General features: G+C 42.8%; 1 protein-coding gene across 3 annotated transcripts in view; it reads right to left on the minus strand.

The window, feature by feature from the left end:
• LOC308108819 (rho GTPase-activating protein 44-like) overlaps positions 1–27,491 on the minus strand; it is a 57,183-nt gene that overhangs the window by 24,115 nt on the left and 5,577 nt on the right. For all 3 annotated transcript variants that reach the window (XM_080462069.1, XM_080462068.1, XM_080462067.1), the window contains exon 2: positions 568–607. In XM_080462069.1, coding sequence (XP_080318195.1) covers positions 568–607 — 40 coding nt within the window. The remainder of the gene's footprint in view (positions 1–567; positions 608–27,491) is intronic.

Consider the following 27,491-nt stretch of genomic DNA (forward strand, 5'->3'; position numbering starts at 1 on the left):
TCAAGTAGAGGATTAATGAGGGGCTCCTCCATTAAAACAGGAGTTCAGGGTCATAGTAACTGTGAAAACATGAGCTTCAGTTGGTGCTGAACACACAGTGCCCGTCACAGTTGACAGATGCTGTGGATATTGCTAATGCTGATGGTAACATGTGTGAGGAGGGAAGCGAGAGAGACGTACAGTTACAAAGCTTGCTTTTCTCGGCGCCGCCTTCATGCACGTCTTACAAACAGCCTCGTTCTCTCCAGCATTACCTGCTGTATTTAAATATTTCTCATTTCATTATTAGAGCAGCTCAGTGGAACTGATGTGAACGCTGCTGAGGGCGTCATTAATCAGATCAATTACAATCCTGCACCCCCAAATCAATCAGAGGGGACACTTTCAGCCTTTTGTCTCCATAAGAGCTTCATTTTCAGCGCTCATTAATGTCGCCTGAAGGCAGCGCAGAACAGCCGTCTGAAAAAGTCATTTTATGCATAATAAGTAGTTGAATGATTTTATTAAAAGGCGGCGGCGGCGGCGGTGGCGGTGGCGGCGGCGGCATGCACTCAGACTGGTCCGTACCTGCAGCAGGTCTTCACTCAATACTTCTGTTTTCTCCGCTCTGCAACAGAAAGAGGAGATGGAGGAGAAGCTGTGAGATGAAATGACACGACTGATCACCGTGGAGACTCGTCATCACATCAACAAGCTGCTCCGTCAGTGTAATTGCATCATCTGCTGAACTTCCACACAGGACATAAATTATATAGCCTGGAGCTCGGCGTACCAGAGAAATGCTGGTTTGACTGAGCTTGAATATTCCTGACAGTCGTATCTGGATCTTCCTGCTGTATCGGTCTGAATGTAAGACAGGTATTGACATAGCGATCATGCAGTGAGATGGCAGGAGAGAGAACCGGAGCACGAGGGCGGCGGTGCTGGAGGTCTGAGCCGGGGACAGACTCCAGCTGTTCAGGTTTAAAACCTGGAGGAGATTTGAATCAGACTGTATTCCACTCCACTGCCTCTCCACAAGGAAAAAGTCACAAAATCAAGAAAGAAAAAAGAACCAAAATCAAGCGTCGGCAAACAGCTGGATTAGAGATTATAGGCAAGAGAAAGTGCACTGTTGATTTAAAGAAGAAGCACAAATTGTTTGTATTCATGTCTTTACATTCGCTATTCAGACTAACCTCAGTAACGCTGAGTACTCAACTGTGATTTGTTGAGTACTCATCTTACATTTCACAGAAGCACTCAGCATTTGTTTTGGATCCAACTTCTAGGTATGACTCATCATCAGGCTACTCTAAAGGCATTTACAGACCTGTGACGTGAGGTGTTTCCTCCTGGATTACTAACCAAAACTCACAGCCAACATTCTGATATGTTGTCTTTCACAACTACTCTGAAGCTAAAAAAAAAAAAAAAAAAGTGACTTATTTCACCATCTGACTTTTACATCATCGGAGTGAGGCAGACGTTACACCTCTGTCAGACCAAAGCTGATTTACATTTTTCAGTCAGTGTAGTTTAAATCTTTGAGATTGTTTGCTTCAGATTGGTCCGTTTACATGAACAGGGAATAAAGTGATAAGATCATAAACAGTGTTCTATCACGACATGACTTGAATCAGATTAGACCAATCAGATAGAGGTGTTTCCATGACTTTAATCAGATTACTGATGGTCCATGTAGCTCCTGTGGATGAGGCCAGTCAGTAGAACAAAGAGGCTCTAATGTTCACCTTCTTCTTAATATTTGAGATCTACCAACAGCCATCATAGAGAGATAATCAGTGTGGTCAGTGGTCATAATGTTATGGCACATCATATGGAAACAGAATGTACAAATGTAGATACAAGCAACACAAAATTTAGAGTTTTAATCAGAACATTTTTCGTTCTAACAGATATTTTTGAAAATATGCACATTCTTGCATAAAGTCTTTCATTTTCAATGAGATTTTTTTAAATCCAAACTGCACAGAATAAGTAAAATTCTGCAGCGAATACATATATTTTAAATATCACTAAAAGTAAAATCAAATAAACAAAAACAACACAGTACATATCTGTATGTCCTCCACTTTTACAGAATTAAAAGTTCAACAAGAATTGAGATTGATGTATCGATATAACTTCATTAAAGATTTCCAAAACACATTTTACGGCTTAGAGACTTTGTTATATACATTTGTCATTCAAAGGTTTCATTTGATTGCTACACGCACACGCACACACACACGCAAATGACAAATAATAAGCAATCAGTGTCCAATGTAATGTGAGTATTTTACAAATGAAGCATACACTTGTACACATCTACACGTACATTCTCATAATAAAATTGTGAATTTTATAAACGAGATTATAAAGTAAAGTTAAACATGATTTCAAGGTGAAAAAGTGTGAACGTGACCTCAAGATGAATAGGATACCATAAACTGAATACATAAAAAATGTACACCATAGAACTATGAAAGTAGAACGTGAACAAAAAATCAACCGCTACGAGCCAGACTGCAAAGGACTGAGGTCTTCGATTGAAAATCAGAGGATTATAACTCATTCAGAAAGCAGCAGCCTGAACACACAACCCATCCAGCCTTTATATTACACAATAAAATGTTGAATGTGTTTCCTGCAGGTCCAACTAAAAACTGAAACTATCAGTTTCAGAAACTGATCAGAAACTAAAACCACGAACCCCCCCCCAACTCCACCTGAACTCAGCCCAGATTAAACCAAAAGCCCCCTGCTGTGCGTGAACTTACAGAGCCCAGCTCTTCCTGCGCGAGGCCCTGGTCCTGCTGATCTGCAGCTTTCTCTTCCACATCCCCCCGCTGACCGGAGGAGAAAGCACCTGCTCTCAGGCTGCCGTCCGGCCACAACCCAGGAGGAGGACGACGAGGAAGAGGAGACGTGAGGGCGGGAGGGAGGGGGGAGGAGGAGGAGGAGGAGGGGGAGAGCCGCTGAAGAATGAGACCTATCTGGTCCTTTCACTCTTTCTCTCCTCACCCACCCACTGTTATGATTTCACTGCTGTCAACAACAGGCTGAACTGTGGAGAACTGTCACCGTCGCACAGCAGCGATGAGAAGCAGATAAGACCGATTCACTCTCTCATTTCTCACACACTCATCTGGCGACCACTGGTCTGTACGGCTGCAGTGACGCCATGAGGAATCTCTTACCTGTCCAGGTAAAACCTGACCTCTGACCTCTGACCTCACTCCACAACTTCTACTTGTCAGAAAGGACTTTGTTCGGAATCAACAGCTGATGGATAGATGGATGGATGGATGGATCCAATCAAAGCTGCCTCTTGACATGGAAATTCCACAGCAACCACCACCCTTGTATTTTTTTTAAACCCGCAGGTGAAATCATTTGAAGAAATGTAAAACTTTCTTGTGTCACTTGTACAGGTGAGATAAAACATTATGATTTATTATTCATCCTGGAGGAAAAGCTTTGCTCCATCCTCTTGAACAGCCAATAGCAGGAGTAACTTTTATCTGTTCTGATGTTCTTTAAGTTATCGCCATCCTCACATTGAGCAGACCTCAGTCGTCTCGCCGCCACTGCGTGTGTGCATAAAGGCTCTGGACTGACAGGTGGAGGATTTAATCACGTCCAGGTCTTGATGAGACCGGCTGCTCCGTGCAGCTTCCAATGTCAGCATTTCTGTTAGTCGCAGTGCCGCGGCCTCTATTGACTTAACCTAATTTATTTCCCACACACATTGAACCAATCTAGGACTTTTCCTGAGCCGTAACGAGGCGTAAATCACCACCGCCGCTGCTGCTGCTGCTCGCCAGATTAATTTCCTCTCTGACAATAAGGACGCAAAATATATAGCGTCTATGAGTTTAACTGCAGCTCCATGATACACATGCAAACACTCACAAACTGATACAAAACATACATACAAACACACAAACTGACACACAAACGCACACAAAAACAACCAAATAACGCACAAACATGTAAAACACACACACACACACACACACACACACACACACACACACACACACACACACACACACACACACACACACACACACAGAACATGTGCTTTGTTTCACCTTTTGTGGTGAAACGAAAACACACAGGATTTAAACACATTTATTACAAGAGTTTCTCAGTAACATCAAACACACACACAGCGATGACTGGAAAGACACAAACATCCTGACAACTACAGCCATGAACTCTAAATAAATCCCTCAATCACAAGAGAGTTCATCTATTAGTCTGATAGGTCAGATCACATGAGTGTTGTTAATCAGAAACTTAACAATGGTTAATCTGTCCTTCTCCATGGACTTACACATATCTTTACAGATAACCAGCTGTTGGCTGACTATTTTAAGAGTTGAATACATCTCATTGTGTACAACCGTCCAAGGAAATTTCAAGCATCAAGCATGAACAATTCAAACTGATGAGTCGGGGAACTTTCTATGCATACAAAAACAGGATTCAGCATGCATGCTTCTCCAGCAGCGGTTATGATATCTAAACATAAAAAAAATCTAAAACTACCAGGAAGCAAAGAAGTAGAGCTCTGCACAATTATATTAGTCTTTACAGTGTTTACCAGCGTGAACATCCGATCACACACAAGATTCAGCACATTTGGAAAATTACTTTCTCACCAAAAACAAACAATATTACTGAAGAACTGACGTATTGAAACAGAAAATGGCCAGAAGCCCTCATTCACTGCACATTTAATACATGTAATCATTTTTGCATCATTAAAACCTATATATATATATATATTAGAAATTATAGACGATGCCCGATTAAAACAACACCCTAACCTAACCCTAACCGACATGAAATCATCTTATACAACCATCTACATGCACAACAGATGATTCACACGTCTCCAGTTTAAAGTGTCATGTCTTCAATTACCAGCAGGAGGAGGGAGTCAGTGACGCTGTGAGGCCGAGCTCAGCTCCCGGGGCAGAAAGGGCTCTGTTATTAACTGGATGTTGGCTCTCTAGCTGCACTGTGATGCAGCTGCAGTGCTGCCCGAGGCACGACTGTAAAGTCAGGGCGGATTCTTCTCAAAGCAGCTGGACACCCAACAATGTGGGAAACCAGAGGTTCTGCACACATTTCTGCCTTGAAACAGAAGCACCAAGGAGAGGCAGTGATGGAAAACAGCAGCTTTAATCAGGTTGACTGGATGCAAACAGTAAAAAAACAGGATGAAAAACCCCAATTACTCCAACTGTGTCATTGTTGGGGGGGAAATCAGTATAAACGTAAATCAGACATCATAAATCAAAATCGTTATTCAGTTAAAAATACTTTTACAGAACCTGAATGAGTTTAACTTATTAAAGAAAATCAATTGCAATTTTATTAACGACTTATTACAATGATCTTTTTAGGTAAAATTACTGTAAAATTTCACAAAAATTTTAATTTATGTCTCTTTGATTTAAACTGCAACAAATGATGTGACTTTCTTCTTCATTTGGAAAAAAAATCTCTTAAAGATGGGAAATTCTGCTGCAATGTTTCCCTTTAGGTCAATATTGTTTAAAAACCCGTTGCTTTGCACATAAAAGCCACAGACGTCTGCAGCGTCCAGCACGAGTTCACAAATTCACCCGTACAGTACAGTTTGATGCCAGCAATACACTAGCTGGCTTTTGACCGTAATCTCACTACGACAGTGCGATCAATAGTGAATGAATCAGAAACGGCAGTAATCAAATAATCATAGGTCATTTAGGTTGTCCTGCGGCCCACATCAGACCGTCTGCTTCACTGATTTTGGCGTGTTGGCTTCATGTTCGACACCCATGAGCTCGAGCTTTGTAATTTATCTCCTGAGCAAAGCCTGAAAAATGTTTTTCCTGGGAAAACATGGAAACTGTATGTGTGTGTGTGTGTTTCCTCCTGGAAACACGGTGTGACGGGGGTCACAGCTGAGGAGGGGAGAGGCGGAACAACACATGGTTCGTGTTGTGGAGACGCTGCGAATGGTGAAACATCACATTTCCAAAACAATGAGGGGGAAAGAGATAGAAGACGGACACGCGTTCCAGTGCTGACTCGCTCTAACTCAACCTGCAGCTTCTGGTTTGATTGTTTCACACATGAAAGCTGATGCTGCGTTCCCAAAACCAAAGTGTTATCACTGCTTCACTGTTACTTAAGCTTCTGTTGTCACAGCCGGGATTCCCATCGGGGGGCTGTCGGGGGGGGTATTGGTTGGAGGAAGATGCTCAGTAGTCTGGATGTTAGTGGAAGGAATTCCAGGACTATTACATTTTAAAATCACAATTCTGAAATAGATCAGATCCAGGATGTTTACTTCTGGCCTGCAGATGGAGATTTTAGGAGGTGTGTGCGTGTTTAATGCTAATTGTACCAACATTCAGACAGTTTTCTGAAGATGGACTCCTTTGTACACAACTTACAAAATGCCGGTGTTGTTAGATATTTCTACAGTTTAAGAGACAGAAGGGAACAAGAGTACTATGTAAACATGTATTATCCCTCAAATTTGTTTTTTTACCATAATATGTCGATTTTATATGGTCTGATCTGAGAAAAATGAAGTGAGAAATGCTACTTAGTCCCTCTGCTGTGAAATGTTTGAAATGTTATTGTTCCCCTGGAGTGATTCATCGCTCTTTCAGCCACACAAGCTCCAACAAACACAACAGCCATCGCATGTGTTTGGCTGCATCTGCAGGAGATAACAGGCCCGTGGAAGCATTTCATACATATATTATCCATATGCAGTCCGCTCATATAACCCACGCTGAAGAAAAGGAGAGCATGTAATGCACTTTGACTGCATTATGCAATATGTGTAGGCTTCTCTTTGAAAAGCTCTGAAAGCTTAATTCACTGCACCTCCGGCAGGAAAAACCAGAGCAGAAAAAAATGGTTCAAGGACAGAGACGTCACCCAGGAGACGTGTTCCAGGTGAAGTCAGATTACCCAGCATGCTCCTCTATGGATGGTGGGGGTGGGTTTGGAGGGGTTGCCATGGTAGCGGGCGGATGGATAAAATGTGGAAGCGGGGAAGACGTGAAGATGAATGAAGTGAAGGAGCCCGAGGTGGTCGAACCGTTTGTCACAACAGCCCCGACCACCGGGGGTGGGGGTGGGGGCTGTATCTTTATCTCTATCTCCATCTCTCTCTCACACACCCACACACACACACACACACACACACACACACTTTCAAGGTCACCCGTTCTCAGCCACTGTGGAGTGGGGCGGGTAAAATAATAAGAAATCATCACCTTTCAACAATTCCCTCAAATCTCATGGACAAATCTGTGAATTAAATGCAAGCGCATGTGGTGTGTGTGTGTGTGTGTGTGTGTGTGTGTGTGTGTGTGTGTGTGTGTGTGTGTGTGTGTGTGTGTGTGTGTGTGTGTGTGTGTGTGTGTGCGTGCGTGTGTATGAATAATAAAGTTGTCAGTGACGCTCCCTCTGCAGATAAAAGCATATAAAAGGCTCTTTTTCAGCCATATCTTATTTATAGACGCTCTATTTCCAGCTGAATTTAAACACGGTACAGGAGTCGTTGCACATCGACTCCTCGCTGCTTTAAACTCCCGCGTCTGTCAGCTGCTGCTCCAACTTTCAATGAGCTGCAGGAACACAAACAATCTGCAGACGTTTGTCAGCAGCTCCGGGCGCCACCGGCAGAAATGAACATTTGAGATGTTGAGAAACGAGCTCATTAAGCTGCCGTTCACTCCTGCTACGACTGATACTAAAACACTTATCTAAATAAAAACAATGAAGCAGCTCCAATGCAAAACCGGCTAAAAATGACATCTTTCTTTAAGCAATTAGAGTTAAGATAGTTTATCTTTAAAGTAGAAATCCTAAAGAATTAGCCTCATACTCATACGCTATATCATACGGCAGAATATTGAATGCTGAAGAAACTTGGGTAGATTTTCCAGCATTTAGAAATAAGAATTTACTGATTGTGTCCCTGATTATTTCTGCTGATTTTTTAAGCTAAAATAATTTCCCATTGTAAATGTCTGAGAATTAGTCTCATGTTAGAAATCCTACATTAGTGATGGATGAATTTAAGACAACAGCATCAGATGTCAATGTAATATAATTCCTTGCAGTTCAGTCAGAGGTTTGCAGTGTGTGTGTGGATGTTGACATTGTGATGACAGTGTGTTGTGATTTGCTGTGCAGCCCTCACAGATTGATGGTACCGAGCTCTGAGCCGTTTGCAGGCCCCACCTTGATTCCGATGTCCCTGCAGGGTTGCATAGTAATGAGTCGCCGCACAGCACAGCAGCAGATAACAATAATAGACGAGCCGGGGATAAAGCCGCTCCACAAGCCCCGGCCCATCGAAATGCTGCTCACAGCCAAAAGTTTCCAGCGTCCAGGTCCGGCTCTCTGGAGGGTGTCCTATTTTTCTCAAGGAGTACTAAATCCCCCCCAGCTTCTCTGGGCCCAACACAAAGAAACGGCCTGACTCATTCAAGATTCACCCGGAGTACCTCGGCCCCGTTGGCCCTCGACACTGACAAGGCAACAAAACAGAGCAAAGCTTAGGAAAATAAAATCAGCCCGGAGGAGGTGGAGCACTTCTCTCAGCCCTCCAGAGACCCTCCGCTCACCTCCTGCATCCCACCGACCGGGTTTAAAACAGCACTAGACTTTTTATGAGGAGTTTTTCTGGAGGTGACAAGAAGAAAGGAGAGGTCAGTTTTAGAGTTTAACAAAGAGAAAGACATTTAAAAAAAATAAAAAATAAAAGACTTATGCTGGTAAAATAAAGGTGTCGGTGTGTTTCCAGGCAAAAATACTGAGAGTCTGTGAAGGTGACTCAAGCTCACACCTCTGAAGCCCCAAAAGTTTACCCTAAAGAAATCCATCCATCCATCCATCAGTCCATCTGTCTGTCCATCCATCTGTCTGTCCATCCAGAGTCTCTGATCTTTGATAGGTAGAACTTGAAGTCAACAATCGTGGATATTCCCATTGCTAATGTTTTGCGATGAGTAGACAATAGCAAAAGCCTTCAAAGTAAAAGCAGTGAGCAGCTTGCCCACTCTCTCAGATGAAGAGACTGTTTTGTATCGTCTCTCACAGTTATACTGCACTATAACTGCTCGCGACACATAATTCCCACTAGTTTGTTTCATCTTTGAGAAGTCTTGCCGTTCAACTTTTAAATATTGTCTTATTGAACTAAAAAAGGACCCAGGACGGAGCCTTGGGGAACTCCTGAACTTACAAATTTAGATGTCAACTGAGCATCTTTAAAAGCAGTAGATACCAGATGGATGGATGGAAATGCTTGACCTCCTTTCATGGCGTTTAGTGGGTCCCTGACCCTATGTTGACAACCAAAGGCTATGATTACCCTCAAACTAATGAAACTTATATACATAAACATTTTCCTAAACATTGGTTAATACAAATAATTTTGAAAAGAAACATTTCAAACAACACATGTAAATATAAAGCAATATTAGTGATCTCATCTTTAAAGTTCCTCTACCAGAAAAACCTTTAAAATCTACTTCCCATAAAAGGTCTGACTTTCGCACAGAGAATAATCGAACACACCAAAACAACCAAACAATCACCCCTCATTTCCGCAAACTTTCAAACCCGCAGTTGCCTAAATCAATCACACCAAAGTCGAAATATTTACAAACAAATTGAAATTTGTAGCCATGAAAATGTGTTTTGGTTTTGCTGACTGACGTCATCTTCGGATCAACATTTGACAGATTTAGCCCAGAAAGAAGCCAGACTCTCTCAAAGAAAGAGTCTTCGAGTTACCAGAATAGTCTTAAATGTAGTGAAACTGATCGTTCATTATTTTTCCAGTGCAAATCAAGATCGAGTGTACAAACCGGATCTTGCTTCAGGAATCTTCGGGCGTTTCTGTGACATTGGGATATAAACAAAGCCGGGTATCTTTATATAAATGCTGGAAAATGAGTGTTTGTCTGAGTGTCATGTCGGATTTCCTTCAGAAAGGTATTGACAACGTATTAGAGATGTACATCAACAAACAAAACTGGCTCCTAAATTAAGAATTTTTCCCGTGTGGATTCTGCGAGACGACCTTTAAATGAATTTCTGTGTGAGATTTGTGAACGTACAGGTGAACTCTGTTAAATCTCTGCACAACCGTCGCAATACCACTTTGCACCACTAGATGGTGTAGTGAGCCACCGGGGGTCCAAACACTGGTCGATAGTGAAGAAATGCAATGATCGCTTGATTGGGAACCAACATAAACATGTACATAAACTGAAAAGACCAAAAGAACTAGATTTCATTACAAATGAAGTGATAAATGCTGCATCGAGATTAAACAATTCACTGCACAACTTTACACAACTATCTTTTTTTTTTTTTTACTTAAAATGGTTTCACTGAAACTCCATCAAGTTTAAATTGAGTAAAAATAAATCAATTTTTAACCTAAAAATGTAATTTTCACTTTTGTTTTTGAGGCCATTTCTACCAGATATTTTACCAAAGCTTCACGAAAACACTTAAAAAGAAGTGAAAGTCCACAGGTTCATTTTTGAACATTTATATTTTTAACATGAGGTGAATAAAAGTTGATTTTGAACGCTGAAGGTGATATATTTCTTTGACTGAGTCTCGGTTTAAATTTTTTTCTTTTTCTTTTAAAGGCTGGGAGCAGCTCGGGAAGCCGACTGAAACTTTAATGCTTCGAGCTTTGATGGTATCAATATTTCAGCAAAGCTAAAAATAAAGTCGACTCGACACGTTGCGATGCACAGAAGAGGGTGAATTCCTTCGTCAGAGTTACTCAACGACTTATCTTGGTCATCATACATGAGAAAACATCATTATTACTGAGAAGCTTTAATATTTTTCAACACTACATGAAATACACATACACACACGGTGTATACACCGTGTGTGTATAACGTGTGTGTGTGTTTGTGTGTGTATGTGTGTGTTTTTAAAAACTACTTCCACTAATTTTTAAACAAATAACTAAAGATAATAATAAAATACTAATTTACGTGCGCAACAGACTGATAAGTAGAAGAAAACCTCATCATCTCTTCCACAGTAATTAGGTAATTAGACATCAGAAACTGTGTTCCCTCCAGGTTAGAAATCAACGCTGCAGAGCCACAAAAACAAGTAAAGTTTAACGTTTTGAGGGTTTTGTTTGTATGTGCACAGGTGTATCAGCTGTTAAACACCGATGCATGTTATCACATCCTGCAGGGGTTTCCATGGAGCAAAAAAAAAAAAAAAAGAAAAAAAAAAGACGAACATCTGGTGAGGAGGCTGTTCCTCACAGCAAGCTGGTTTTGTTTATCCGGCTCTCTCACTCCACCTCCACTCGCCGTCTCTCCTCAACTAGAGTTGGTTCACAGCCAGAGATGATTTGTACGAGAGTCGCACATACTTTGGCAAGCAGGTCAGTCCTCCCTCCCTCCCCTTGTTGTTTTTTTTCTTGTTTTTTTTTTTTATCTCTCTCCCTTCTCTTTGCTCATCACATCTCGGTGAAGCTGCCGTTTTCGTTGTCGACCTCCCCGGCTCGGGGCGGCTGAGGAAACACTCAGCTTTCTGGCATCTTGTCGGGTTCGCCTCAGCATTAGTACCGCTGAAGAAGGAGGGCGGCTCCTCCCCTCGGCCAAGCTCTCGTCACACACACAACACAGATTGAGCAATATCTTGGAGAGGAGGACTGACCGAGGGAGAAAAGCTGAGCAACACCCAGAAAGATGTTGGTTTCGTTTGAAACTGATCATGTTTGAGAAAATACTGGCAATTCATAAATATATTGAGATTTAAAGCTGTGATGAATCTAAACCAGGGCGATATGACTGGAGTTGTGGATTCAGTTTTGCCAAACTGAATCTGCTATGTTCTATTTTAAATGTTATAAAACATCTTTAACTGCACCCACTGCATTGCTCTTCTGCAGCAAGGTGTTCCACAGGGCTCAATGCTTGGTCCTCTAATGCTCCTCCATAGAGTCCCTTTGGCAACGCCACTGCAAACTTTGGATTAAATTTCAGTTATACTGACGATATTCAGCTCTACATTTCTCAAACAGAATTCACACCTGCACACCTTGTCATTGCTGTGGCGCTGGTTTGGTTGATGGTCTATCGTGGTTGTTATTTTTAATGATTGTTGTCTATTGTAACAATAGCAATGATCTGCGCGAGCACACTGCTGCTGATGCCCTTGCACGCTCATCTTCAGACTTTGTGTCTCTGCGGCAGCTTTTAGAGGAGCGAGGTTAGGCTGTCACCGTGGAAACCGCTGACCTCCTTCCTCCGGTGGTCATGAATGCAGCCGGCGCTTCGCTGCTCACATCAGACTCTCATCTCTTTTGTCTCTCCACGTTGCTCCGAGTGACCCTTCATGAGGAAAACTGGCTTCCGGAGGTTCGCTCCGACAGACAGCTCGGACGCAGAACCAACAAACGGTGCGTCGCAGAGTGACTTTCACGCATGCGATCTGTGATTTACATGACCACGTCCACTGTCTGACATCTCACTGACACAACGTCAAGGAAAGTCCTGCAAGCTGTGCAGACCGATGCATGCCTGGAAATTTGACAAATGAACAACCTACTAATGATGCACTGGTTACATGCAATATTTTTTTAAATACAATCTCCTGAAAATTAAGTCATGCAATGACTTAATATAATAAACAATCTACATGAATAAAAAACTGATGGGAACGTTTTAGTTACTTATAGAAGAAAAATAGAAGACAAAATGGGCTGAGACAAGTTAAATATTATAGTCAGTGTCACACTTTCGGTGCCTGAAACCCATAGTGGGAAAAAAAGATTTCTTCTTGAAGATATGAACTTAGAAGAAAGAAAGGATTCGCATTGTGTCGACATTTCTGAGCCACAGTACACAAAAGGGAAACTGCAGTTACACTGGAAAGAGACACCGACCTTCATTGAAAAGCTATTTCTATTAGATCTTCTCAAGCATTTGTGATGTTTTATGTCTAATTTATTATTCCAATAAATGTGTTTATAAAATGTCAAACTGACACATATTCCAGGAGTATCTAAATCATTCCACATCCTCTACATATTTAAAAACTGTTATCCAGTGATACAGTGTGGTATTAGCACAAATGGACGGGATGAAGTGGACATAGGAATAAAAACTGAGCTATGTTAGGATGTACATGTGATCAAGCATGGAGTCGTAGTTTATGTTGGATGCATTTTTGGGAAACAGAAGTAGAAGTGTTGCGCGTTTTCCTCAAATTCTAAAAATCCCACAAAAGCAGCAGCCATTGGAAAGTTTTCAATCCTGTCACTGTCATCAATCCACTGTAGTCAGGCTCACCAAGTTACCAAATATGGAGTACTTCCTGAGAATGAGTTAAGAAATTATTAGAATGTGAAGATCTCATCAGAGTCAGGAAGAGGAATCTGCATCTGTGGTGGCTTGAACATGTCAGTTTTAATGTTCTCTCACACACACACACACACACACACACACACACACACACACACACACACACACACACACACACACACAAACAACAGACACATGAGACTCCCACTCAGGGAGGAGACGGCGGGCGAGAATCCAAGCATTACTGCAACACTGATGTCACGTTTCACTGTTGGATCAGATTAATTAGTCTGACAGATGTTTTCCAGCGCAGACAGCGAGTCGGACTAATGTGACGCACGCTGAAGTACACATGGATCTGAGATAAGGTCACTTACAACATCTGTGACATCAGGGGAGCCAAAAACCAACACCCGAGAGTCGAATGAACCACCTCTGTTAGGAGGTTATGGCAGTTTATCCCGGGTTGAAAGAACTCCGCAGTTAGTTCATGTGGAGTCAACTCATGAGACTGAATACACAGAAAGTTTAGCAACAATGCTCCTCTCTGATAGTAAATGCAAAGGAAGCGTACCATAGTCATGAGTACTGAGAAACACCAGCAGCTGCGAGGTCAAACAAGCATTCCCCTCAGAAACAGCATCTCGTGACAGAGAAGAGCTTCAAGTGCAGAGAAATGACAGAGTTGTTTTTGGTGCTATACAGATAAAGTTGATTTGAATTGAACTTCTGCACCGGCTTTGGTAAACCGGTGCGGTCATCCTGCAGCAGGGCTCTGCGACCTGTACAGAGAAACACTCTCATTTGTTTTGCACAATGTCTTGTGTTGAAACACAAACACCTGAGCCGTCGCAGCCCTCGCCGAGCTCTCCGCTCTCCACCAGCAGGATGTGGGGCCACATTCCACCTGCAAGAATGTCTCCTCACACCGATGTGCAGCTCCCCCCTGTCACTCTGCTGCCACTTTTCTGAATTTATTACACGCAGCTAATAGACGTCTCCCTCTCTGCGTCATGACATACGCTGACATGTTTACATTACCAGCCTTCGCGAGTCAATGGCCGCGCTTATTTCACTTCGGATGTGACTCTGGGATCAACTGTCCACAAACTCCTGGCAGTAATGGAGAGCGATTAGCCTCCTCTGATGATAATTACAGTGGCTGAGGACTAACGGGGGCTGCTCCAAAGACGCCTGATGGTGTATTATTGTAATCAGTACACTGTTTACTTGTTTTTACTGGCGTGTGAAGACGAGGTGGATGTGTAATGACACCTGGCAGAAAGCTAAAGAGCAATTTTAATCCTTCCTATATATTCCCTCAGTGTGAATAGCACAGTGACAATGCAGAGTAAATAATGAATACCTTAACATCGGTGTGCCTTAAAGCCATCACACACCCACACAGGTGTTTGCAGCTGTCTGGGTGGGACAAATCGGCCTGTGATTGCTCTTTTTGGGAAACGTCTGATCAACACGAGTTCGTTTCAGTCACTAATACGACTCTGTACGGTCGATATGCAGCCAGCTACAACAGAGAACTGAGTGAGGTCTCACCAGAAACAAATGAAAAATCATGACAGAAGATGGGAAAAGGAGTGAACATAGTCTACATGATACATTTTCTGCATTAATCACACAAGAGAAAAAGGGCTCTGCTTGGATGATGCGTCAAAAACATGCTAGGAGAACCTTGTTATTGCACACACGTTTTCTCCATCTCCATCTTACTGCCCTGATCAGCAGCCGTATGAACAGAGGAGTAAAAGTAGACTGGAATCAATCCCAAAACACTGTTAGAATACAGAGACAACTGCTGTTAATACAAACACAGCAACTACCACCCACACATGCTCACAGAGAACAACGCAGTATAAATACTGAAACCCCTTTAAACTCTCTTTCTTCATCATATCGGCCAACTCACAATCCGTACATAAGAAATGTTTTTCTCCATGCATGCAAAAGATGGTGTAGCAAATGTTTGTTGGAGTTGTTGAATTCAAAAGACTCCACAGTTTATACAGTCTGTGTGCATGGTAGAACACTCTGGATTCCTCCATTGTTACTGTCTGTCTACATGAGCAGAAAAACTATTGAACACTTTACATGGAGACACAAATCTGAAAGCCATTTTCAAAAAGTGCAGTTTTCAGAATGCAAAGAAGGTTTTCTGGAAAATGCTGTCGTATAAACGGTCTTTCTGAACCTTATTCCAAAGAGAAAATATTAAATCTCTTTAACCCAGTTGAATTCTCACGGTCACGAACTGCACCTATACGATACAAGTGGCTGAGGTTTCTACTGATGTAAACAGATTTACAGTGAGACGCTCAGGAATAGATTTGTAGATAAAAGCCATCAAGCGACCGTCTCTGGACACATCATGGACAGAAGAACTATTTGTGGCGGAGAGACAGAACAGTAGTGGTTCGACCTCTCAGCTCACAGGAAGAACATCCCAGGTTGGGAGTTTGCGTGTTCTCTCATTGTCCACAAACATGCATTTTGTGCAAATGGGGACTTTAAAACAGTGTCTTTCTGTCTGTGGTGAACTGGTGACCTGTTCAGGATGTACCATACACACTCACATGTACACCCCCCCACACACACACACACACAACTATAGCAAGCTGGGATCTGGCCCAGCATGCTGGGATCCTACGCTGGCAGGTAAAGGTCGAGGGAGCCGGCGTCCTCTCCTCCTCAGTCTGTTTCTTATCCCTCCTCTTGGATAAAACAGTGTAGAAGAAGGATTATACACATTAGAGCGGTGTGTACAACAGCTGTACCGATAAACACAATACAAAGCTCTGCACCTAACAGAAAACTCACACATGCACAGGGAGAACATGCAAACTCACAAGGCACCAGAATCTAAATGGGGGATACAAGACCAACGTACAGTCTGCAATCATTTCTATATAAAGTGGAGTTCTGGTTTGAGATGTGTCAGTTTGGGCCTGGCTCTGACTCTCTGACTCTCTGCTGCCTGTAACTCGCCTCCTGTTGGGCTGAGCTGGCCGTAAAGTCAAACCGGAGCAGATGTTCAGCATTTAGCCTCTGATCCCCATTTATGTGACATGCAGCGGCTCTAACTGTGAGTACATGAGTGAGGAAATCCTTCCTACAAAGATTAGTACGACATTAGTCCTCCCGGCTCCATCTTTTCCTCCAGTGATGTCACACAGGCTCCGTCAGCTTCACCTGGATTCTCCCTCGTAGAAACAGGCGTGACCGGGGACGTGTGATGCTCTCGGCGTGTCGCACCACGTCCCCCTTCATCTCTCACACTGTGCCTTTTACACCAGAACACACTCAGACGCACAGCAGGAGCCTTCCTCCGTCATTCCTCACATTTCCCTTCAGCGCTCTGCGTTTTTCCAGCAACTTGCTCCTCCTTTCATTTTCAGGGACTCCACGACGACCAATGAAACTACAGATGAAGCAACACCTCGCCTCGGGCCACACACACACACACACACACACACACACACACACACACACACACACACACACACACACACACACACACACACACACACACACACACACACACACACACACACACACACACACACACACACACACACACACACACACACACACACACACACACACACACACACACACACACACACGTCCTAATAAAGCCCAACCATTAAAACCAGAGATATTTATGGCGCTCCCCGCAAGGCCTGGCTTCCTCATTGTGACCCACATTCTGTAACGGTGAAATATTCATCGCTGCTCAGCAGGACGGAACCCTCAAACAGCAGCATGTGTTGTGTTTGCTGTATATTTTAGTAGATGGCCAACAATGTGTGTGTGTGTGTGTGTGTGTGTGTGTGTGTGTGTGTGTGTGTGTGTGTGTGTGTGTGTGTGTGTGTGTGTGTAGCATGGTGTTTCTCTGGATCACGCTCTCCCCTCAACAGTTTGATGGGAGTGAAGTGTTTGATATAAATCTTATGAGTCAGGAGGAGGAATGATGGAGGCAGCAGAGGGGAAGGAAAAGGTGAGAAAGATTCAGCATATTCGTCTTGTTCAGTCGCTGCGCTTCATCTGCCGCACAGAGCGGGTTCTTCCTTTCCTAATAGTCACCTGAGATTACATCAGACGGCCATGAGGCTCTACGACCGGACATAAGCTGCCTCCGAGGGGAGGAGGTGAGAGCAGCTACACCACTGAGCGCAAGTTTACCGCTTAACTCACAGCCTTGGGAAGATGCCCCGTCTATCGTCTGGATCTTAGAAGAGGAAGATACTTTATAATCTGAATGTTAGCAGTGGATGATTCATGAACTAATTCTGTGAAGAAGTAAAAACAAAACAGCTGAGATAAACTACCAACATGCAGACGGCTCTGAGAGAGCGACACTAAGTGAAGCTGTTTGACCACGCGAGTGCTAATCATAGCTGATTCTAACCACAGATTAGTCTAATGCTAAAGCTAAAAGCAACGTTAAGTAACTTCCTCATAATCATAATTATGAAGGAGACACTTCTAGTACACACGCTGTGTCAACTGAAGTGAAACATTAAGTTCGTGCCTGAAATGTCAATATTCCATTTTCAGGTAAAAGAGTCACTGACACCAACAATTAACCAGTTCTATGATGTAAATGTGATCATGTGTCCCTATGAAGGACCCTGATCTGAGTCCAGGTCTGCATCAGCTGGCCTGCAGGAGGTTTCCTGCACCGTGTCGGTGTCCGGGCAGCCTGAAGGTAAATGATGCAGCTGATGACTCACACAGGCAGGCGTCCCCTCTCACTCCCTTTCTCCTCGTCCTCTAACGTCTCAGGATGGATCTCTCTCTCACACACACACACACACACACACACACACACACACACACACACACACACACACACACACACACACACACACACACACACACACACACACACACACACACACACACACACACACACACACACACACACACACACACACACACACACACACACACACACACGACTGCGGCCGTGATGAACACGTATAATGGAAAATGTCATTTATGTAACACTGTAAATAGCCATTAGTTCCGTCACTGTGGACCAGTGAGGTTACTGCACATTGACCGCAGTTTTCCTGCTTTACAGCTAAAATAAGAGCTCGACATGCAACACACTCTCATGCATGACTGAGAATATCCAACTGGTATTTACAGTATGTGTGTGTTTTTATCGAACCGCATTAACAGGATTTTCTGGTTTGCTTGCATCGTTCTTAGATTTATTATTCAGGACAGATTCACCCGACCTCTATAAAACCAGTTCAGGGTTGCAGGGTGCTGGAGATAATCGCAGGATGCTGGAGATAATCTCCGCTGACTGTGAAAAGCAGAGGAAACCTGGACAGGTGAGTAGTCCATCATAGGAGAGACAGACGGTCACACCTACAGGACATTCAGAGTGAACAAATAGCCTCAAACACATGGTTTGGACTGTGGGAGGAAACTGGTGTCCCTGGAGGAGAGACCCACACATGCAGAGGGAGAAGATGCAAACTCCACATAAATAGACTGCAATAATACCATGTCTGGTGCCTTATTCAAATAAAGCATGAAAAAAAAAAAAGACCGTCCTCAGAGGACATGAGTGTAGAGAACTGTATTGGAGCAGGGCTCACTCCTGGAATGTTTAATAGCGTCCGTGATGAGGAACTCTTTTGATGGAGACACAGAATCGACTTCAGCCTGCACAGTATCTGGGTGGTGACACGCTTTCTTGCACATCTAGGCCTTCGTAACAGTGTGGGAATTCTTGCAGAAGGAATTGAGTTGTCTGACGCGTCACATGTCAAACAAACAAACAAGCTTGTGATCGGCTCTTGGATTTAGGTGTACGGAGACAAAACTGTGCACAGGTTGCTGAAATTAGATTTTTTTTGATGGTTTGACACCGGTCTGATAAGTCTGCCTCGCAGAACTGCTGCATTAAAGCCTTTCCCTGCAGAAGAAGCATTGTGGCGTAAAGCAACTGGTTCCTGCAGGCCTCAGCTCATTCATCAGTACCCAGGAAACGTGCAAACTGGCGCGGGATTAAACCCTGGATTCCTCGCTGTGAGGCAAGCGGGCCAACACTACTCTATTGTCATCATTAATAATATTGAAGCATAAAATATACCTGAATTGACTTTAAAGCTCAACACTACATTATTTACAGCACAGGGATGCACAGATAGAACAAAAGAAGCAACAAAGACCTCAAATGTAAAGATTTTCCAGATATTAGACATCTAATATTTCTTGTGAGGTTCAACCACCATTTCATTAACTGATGGCATAAAAACAAATATAATGACCTCATTTTGTAAAGCAAAACTTGATTTTTAGGATCAAACTCTTTGTAAACACAAAATCCCCAATAAGATGAAGATGATGTAGTTTTGTTTTTTCTCTGTTTCTCGACTACACTTGGCTTCAATAGTGTGAAACGGGTGTATCCTCATTTCCATGGCACACTGAGTGAGCAGGCGTCATGTTTTCTGCAGCTCGCCGTGGTTGGAAACACTCACACTGAAATCCTCCCGCGGCGAAGCTCCCTGAATGACTTGTAGCTGCGAAGAACAACATATGTTCCCCGATAACATAGCAGGTGCTGCTCTCAGCGCGTGTGGCGAGGCGGGCTCGTCTTCGAAGCCTCCGCCTCCACCTCCATCTTCAGCTCTGCAGCCATGCAGGAAATAACACATTAGTCAGGACAGTATAGACAGTGTAACGTGTAACGTCACTGCTTCTGGCAGTCTCCCTGCAGAGACTGGCTCAGGTGGAAGAGCGGTTTGTCCTAAGATCATGTGAAAGATAGTTTGATCCCCAGATTAAGTGCCCTGAGGCAAGACGCACAGCGGTGTGCACACGAACAACACGGCAGCTGGACTTGGTGTGAATGAGGAAAACTTAGAAAATGCAAAGTCTGATCTCCACTCCTGCTATCTCTACAACAGCTGTGAACACTTTAGCAAAAACCAAAGCGTGTTCAAGAAAACTACAGTTCTTTAACAGATTAGGTGTTGTCACATGAAACGTTGTCGTGGAAAAGGGACCTAAATGTCCTGCTGGTGTATTTCAGTATCAGAGGACAGCAATTATGTCTGAATCCTCACAGGTTTGTACAATGGCTTCCTATCTGCTCTGATTTGTTAAATCATCCCTCTCCGTCTTCTTTCACCCACTCAAACCATCACATGTGAAAGTGAGCAGCCTCGTCATGAAGATCTCAGTCAGCAGCAGCAGCAGCCTCGGAGCCGTCCGACATCAATAACAGCTGAACGCTTCAAAGACGCGGCCCGCCATGTACACAGAAGAAGAAGAAAACCTTGAAGTCGACACGTGATGACACGCGGAGATTGTGAATCAAGTCAACAGTCGCAGCGGCATTAGAGCTCAGAGCTTCATGAGCAGACGGGGTGTGTGATCCAGATGCCGCACTGGAAACACACAAGCAGATCTGCCGTTCCTGAGAGGACGAGGAGGCTTTTCCAGCAGTGAATAATGAGGCCTGAGACTCATTACACAGCAGGGCGTCTTTAACACTGACAAGACTGTAGCCTTTGTTCCACTTTCTTCCATTTAAAGAGAAACTGTCACAGTAGAAAACAGGATTTACTGTTGAAAATGTACTCCTCAAATCATACGTTATGTTACTTGACTGAATGTGCCAAATAAATCAATTAGTAATCAGAAATGAAAGAGAGAGGGTGTTTCAGCATAAAATCAGTTTTCAGTCATTTTATTGCATTATTATCAGTGTGGAAGAATCCAACACACATGCTTCACCTCACACCAGGCACTAATATCTGATTGAATACCACAGTCTTCATGTTTCTTTCACCACATAAAACATTATTTTTGGGCTCAACACACAGAAAAAAGCAAGTTGAATGCTTTCATTTGAAACATCTGCTGTTTCTCTTGTTTTCTCTTTGGTTTTAAATCTCTAGAAAAATGAGTTTATTGTCTTCTGATTGAGCTTTACAGCAAAAAGAAATCAGTGTGATCTTGAAGCCGTTTGATTTTATTCTCTTTTAACTATTAAAAAAGCTTTCCAAAGTACGAGGATAGGAGGGAGAAATCAGCTCAAAATGAAATATAACGAGGCTTAAAAATAGAGTAAACATACAGAATTTATTAACAATTTCAAATGTTTATTACTATGTACTTTGGAGTGATACAACATATTAAAGCTAACACAATTATATAGATACAGATTTTATAGTTAGAATCAGTTCATACAGCATGTCAGGTGTCTAATTTAAAATAAAAGGTTGACATTGGGATGTTAAAGATAAAGGACAGATTGTGGCCTTTGTTAAAAGCCAAGTTTTAATTTTTACCAGATAGGATGCAGACTCAGGGCTTTTACATGAAAGTCAGCGCTAATCTGCAGATCTGTGGACGTAGGCAACATGTCAACCACCTCATTTCCATCAGAGTGTTCAGGCTTTACCAGCAGGCCATTAAAAACAGGTTCACTAGTCCAATAACTGCTAAACAACTGAGCAATTATTCCTTAAATCCAGCCTAATGTGATCACAGTAATGGCTCCCTCATTACCCAGAGAGGACTTTTGAAGGAGTGGCGATGCGGGTGTTTTTAGATGAATATAACAAAGAAGGACTTGAAGAGAAGCTGATCCACATCCAGACAGAAGATAACCATGTCCCACTTTCTCCACTTCACTTTGATAGCAGCACTTTAAAAAAAAGAAAAAAAAAAAAAAAAGAGGAAAAAGCAGCAGAATCAATTTGCATTTTGAATGAAAGTAATTAGCTCAGTTCACCTACTTCTGGCTGACAGTTATTGTGGACAGCTGCTGCAGTTTGGGCTGAAACGCCCCGTTAGCACATGAGCTGCTGCGCCTCTGTTTACGAGGTGAGAGAGAGAGAGACGACCCCTGCAGAGGACGAGAGACTGTTAAAATCCAGAGATTAACTGCAGCTGGAGATCCTGAATGACTCCACAATTAAAGCTGCCGACCGCGGGCGCAATACAGAGTCGTTCAGCCGCCAGGATGCTTGTGTCACTTTGTAAAAGGAGCATGAGCTCGTGAGGAAAGACTCAAATCAGGTGTATTACCTCAAACACACTCCGTCCATTGTTACATCCGGCGGTTTCAGGCCTCGTTGACACGAATACAACCTGCAGGAAAAGTGTCATTTTTCCCCTTTTCATTTTGGAAAACTTAAAGCAATGCTTTAACAATGATCCCTTTGAGGAGGTTAAAATGTATATATTTTAGTGAAGAAGTGCCGATGAGGCGTTTCCAAAACGTCCCGTGTTGGAAGCCATTTCCAGGGACTCAAAACAAGCAGCCGAAGCTCAACAGGAGTAGCCCGGTTCACTGTGTGTACACCAGGGTTCATGTGAGGCAGGAAGACGAGCGCCGATTCCAGAGTGAAAGTAAAAGTTGGCTTCTTCAGCTCTTACATCATCACCCGCGGCACCTTGGTAACCGGTGACCTGCCGGGGAAAAGACTCATCATCAGACGACCCTTTGAGTCAGAGACGCTCTGTTCCCAACATTAATGATCTTCTTTTTGTGATCATATTCATTAAAGTGACAGTTCTTTATACCTCCCTCTGGAGGGATTACTAACACAATTCAAACCAACTCTAAAGTTCATGGCGAGGGGGAGAAGGAACCCTGATGAGCTCAAAACTCCAGCAGTACTCACGCAGTGACAGTTAATCTTTGTACCAAACAGCTTTTAAATAAAGAAAAAAGCTTCAAAACGTAAGAGAAGCAGATATTCGGGCCGAGGCCTGCAGGTCAGAACCGGGTCTGTTCCAGCTTTGAAACTGTAGATGTATTCAAGTAAGCAAACAATTAAACATCTTTCTTCTGAAGGGATCAGAAAGTCATTGGACTGTACAATTCTGTTGACCTTCGCCAACAAAAGTTAGGCCAAGAAGGTTGTGTTTTTATCTGCATGTATGTATGTATGTATGTATGTATGTATGTATGGATGTATGTATGTATGTACAGTATGTCGCCAACTTGTTGCAAAAACTACTCACCTGAATTGCATGAAACTGTCAGGGATGATTTGTCATCATCCAAGGACCGATCCATTAGATTTTTGGACGTTAGCGGCTAAACGTTTGCGAATAAATCCCTGAAAAATTGCAACAAAAAAAAAGTTTCCATACAAAGCGGATGGGATCAGTCTTAGATTATGAATTATTCCAAAAACAGTGTAAGTACTGTAACATTTTGCTGGTTTCATGTGTGGTAGATTTTTTCGTAAACTTTTTTTTAACCTCAGAAAACAAGACGAATACTGGTTTAGAGTGACAAAGAAACAAAGTCTGAATGTCTGTGTAAAATCAGATAATCAAAATATAAAAACAGTTCAATCCTATCAAAGCTCAGGTCTGACACTGAGTTCTGACACTAAAGCAAAAACAGCTTGAAATATAGTCAATAAACAACAAAAGCAGGTCTGGAGACCATCTATAAAAAAGGCCTAAAACCAAAATCCAGTTCAATAGCTGTAAAATCACATTAAATATTAAATACATGTTCAGTTATTATCCAGATCAAGTAGAAACACCAATTGCAGGAAAATAAAAGCAGCACAATCAATCTGAAACTAAAAATTCAAAACAAGTCAGAAACATGAAACGAAGGCCAGAATCAATCGAAAATCACATTCTACACAAATGAATGAAGTATTTTGTGAATGTAACTCAAACAGGAGGCAATAGTGTTTTTTTTATTTACTATTTAACTTGAAGGACAAGTACACCCGCTGCATTTCCAGCCGTTTGAGGGCGTTTAGACATCAATTAAACTTGCAAGGTTTTCTCATCGTCCGTCTGTTTTGAACAGATGTAAGAGATGAGCGTCCGCCCTGCTCGTGGTGTCCTCTTCACCTGCTGCCCCTCGGCTCACACCGGCGCCGCCGAGGCAGCGGCAGCGACACCAGAGCCTCACATTAAACTTTAACAGACATAGATAGCGGCCGCCGCAGGAACAGTAGAAGAAGACGATGGCGTGACCGCGTGACTCGTACCCACGCCTTCAAACATCTGTCAGGGTCACATGACTATAGCTTCACAACACTCCTGGTTTTGCACTAAAGTTTATTCTGTAATCATAATTTCTCCTTCTTATACTTGGATTTTATTCTAAAATGGGAGTCATGACAACCAATAACATATTGCCTGACAATGATCTCATCATTTGACTTTTTCAGTGTGACACAGCCCATAATGTGAAGGTGTAATAAGATAATTCATCCATTATTGGAATTATATTGTGGCAAATATGTCATAACGTATTTCATGATTGAAGGAGCGTAAGAATTCCTCTCAGAATGTAAAAACTACATCAAATAATGTAATAATTCTTATTTAGGGCTGCGTTTCTTGGAAATAAAGAGTTTTTTTTCAGGCTTTGTGCCGCTTGCTCAGCTTTATTGAATGGGATAGTCATTTATTCTTTTATTGATAATTCAAACGCAGCAACGCTCTTAATTATGGTTGTTGATATTTTACTATTACATTACATTATTAGCTTTATTACAATCAAAATGACCAAATTTATCACATCATAGATGGTTACTGTAAATTACATATCAGTTTAGAATTATTCCCTTTATATAATTTCTGTGCATTCTGGGAAAATGTCACTATTCTCACCCTGCTTTGGATGAAGGTCAATCTGGACTGAAGAGACTTTACTCTGCTCAGTAACGACGGAGAAAACCAACGTTTAGCGGGCTGTGGAGCAAAGCAGCAGCGGTCCTCCACTGAAACCGACGCTCACAAGTCAAAAGGTCAAACCACCAACTCTCTACCACTGTTGGTTTGATATTCAATCAGTCATTCAGCAGCCATTTATTTACAGACATGAGTGATTTTGACACGTCATCCGGAGCTGGTCTGACTCCAGCTTGGAGTTGGATTAGTTGTGCAGTTGCATGTGGTTGGAGGGTACGCACATACATACTCATTATGCAAATACATTATTTACATTATACTCTCATAATCTGTTGAGTTCCTGTGTTTATCAGTTGTATAGTTTCTGTGTGTGGCATAATGTGAACACTTCATAGATTTTGGTGTGTCTGGTGTGTGTGAGAGAAATTGGTTCTATGAGTCAGTAGCTGAAGTCCTCCTCTTTAATTAATTTGTGTGGTCCTTGTTTTTAATGGGTTATCACAGAAAGCTTATGCTGCAGTTGTTTCAGTGACATGTATTGTATAGTCCAAGTGTTTCCCTTCTAATGCATACATATAATTAAATGCATCACGTGTGTCTTTCACCATATTAACAGACAGCTGGAGCAAACTGTGAGCCAGCAGAGGCCGAATCCACTAAGAGGCTTGATTCTGAGGTTTAAAATGGGCTAAAGAGGTAAAGACGAGCAGCGACGCGAGGCCTCCGCCGTGAGAGCGACGTGTCAGCGTGTCACCGGGTTCATCTGAAGCCGCTCGGCTGTTTGAGATTGGAGGATGATCATTAGAAGCAGGTCTAACGAGCAGCTGAGCAGCCTCCTGATGATTTACTGTGTGGAGATGAAGCAGTTCTGCGTTATCGCCGTCGTTAGCAGCAGCAGCAGCAGCAGCAGCAGCAGCAGCTGAGGAGGACGGACATCCGTTTGTCGAAGCCTCGTCCCCATCAACACACTCCAGTGACTCCAATAATGCGCCACTGGCAGCGACGTCTCCCGCAGAAACTCAGTTTCACCAGAGAAGCAGACATCCAGTGTGCAGCTTCTCTTTCAAATCAACACAATCTGCAGGTTTATACCAGAGTCACAAGATTCATCATGTCTGAGGTCATTAGGCCATTACACAAATGCCCGATATTGAATCGATCCCACGCTGAATGAGCTGCTCTCGACCCTGGAGGTGTGCGGTGGTATCTGACTGCAAGATGTTCGCTGCATAGTGCCGGAGGATGTGAGGTGGAGCCTCCATGCATCGACTTCATTGTCCTGCACATCAGGCATGATGCTGGATTGCATTTAGACATAGGGGATTGAAAAGCAACCCAGTAAATGTTTTTATTTCCCAGACATGTCCTTTCACAGCATTAAACAAAAAAAATCTGAATTCAGTGCAGCAAACAGGAAAGCTCGCACCAGATCTCAATCCTCTTTGTAAATATCAGAAGACTCACAGAAACTGCTCAGAGGAAGGCCTCTTACGGTAGTTTCACTTTCATCATCCCTGATTGCTCACTCACCGGTTGTTATTGATCGTTCTCTGTGTTACAGACCGCCGTCTGCCCGAAATAAGGTTAAAGTCACATATTTCATTTCATCCTTTTCTTTCTGCATATCTGCCTCAATAAAAAAGACATATGATGCAGGTCCCTGAGCTCAGAAGCTATTTTGGTTGGTTCAGCCTCGTCACCCCTCTCTCTGTGCTAATTACCTACAGGGCTGTCAGAGCCTCACTTCAGGAAGGAAAGTTTAGTGAAAACGACTCAAAGGGTGCAAAGGGTGTGAAAACTGAGAGAACAGGGAGGACGGAGAGAGGGAAATAGGTTTGTGAGGGCGAGGAGGGAAACTATGATGAAGCTTTGAAATGAAAGTTAAATGACTCACTGTTCCACCACTGACCAACCAGCAGTGAAATCTAAAGAGTTCACAGCTTTTCCAGAGATATCAGGAGGAAAACATGTTCCCAACAACTCTAAGAGGAATGTAGGCAGCAGCGTAGGACAGCCAGGGAGATTCAAAAACAACCACGTTGTTTCTAATATTGTGCATAAAACTCAGTGAAAAAACAAACGCAGAAGATACAACAAGCTGCAGCCTGACGCAATATTTACATTTACAGCATCGCTCATCAGACAGCCATGATTACTGTGAAAGCAACGGAATGGCTCAGGTTCTGCAGGAATTCCTCATTTTCACGCTATCTGCATGATTAATGAGAAACTCGGACAGGTGGAACACACACACACACACACACACACACCCACACACACTCTCTGCTGGATGGTAACGCTCACTAAAAAAAACAACCTCTCCCACCTCCTGAGCCCCCGGAGAAGCTTCCTGCTGTAAACATAATGGCATCCCCGTCAGGTCCTCTTAGTCCCGCTCTCCTTTGCCCTTTTCAGCTGCTGACACCATTAGCACCAACTTTAATTATTTCA

This window comes from Lipophrys pholis (genome assembly GCF_963383615.2).
Source record: "Lipophrys pholis genome assembly, chromosome: 1".
Classification (NCBI taxonomy): Eukaryota; Metazoa; Chordata; class Actinopteri; order Blenniiformes; family Blenniidae; genus Lipophrys; species Lipophrys pholis.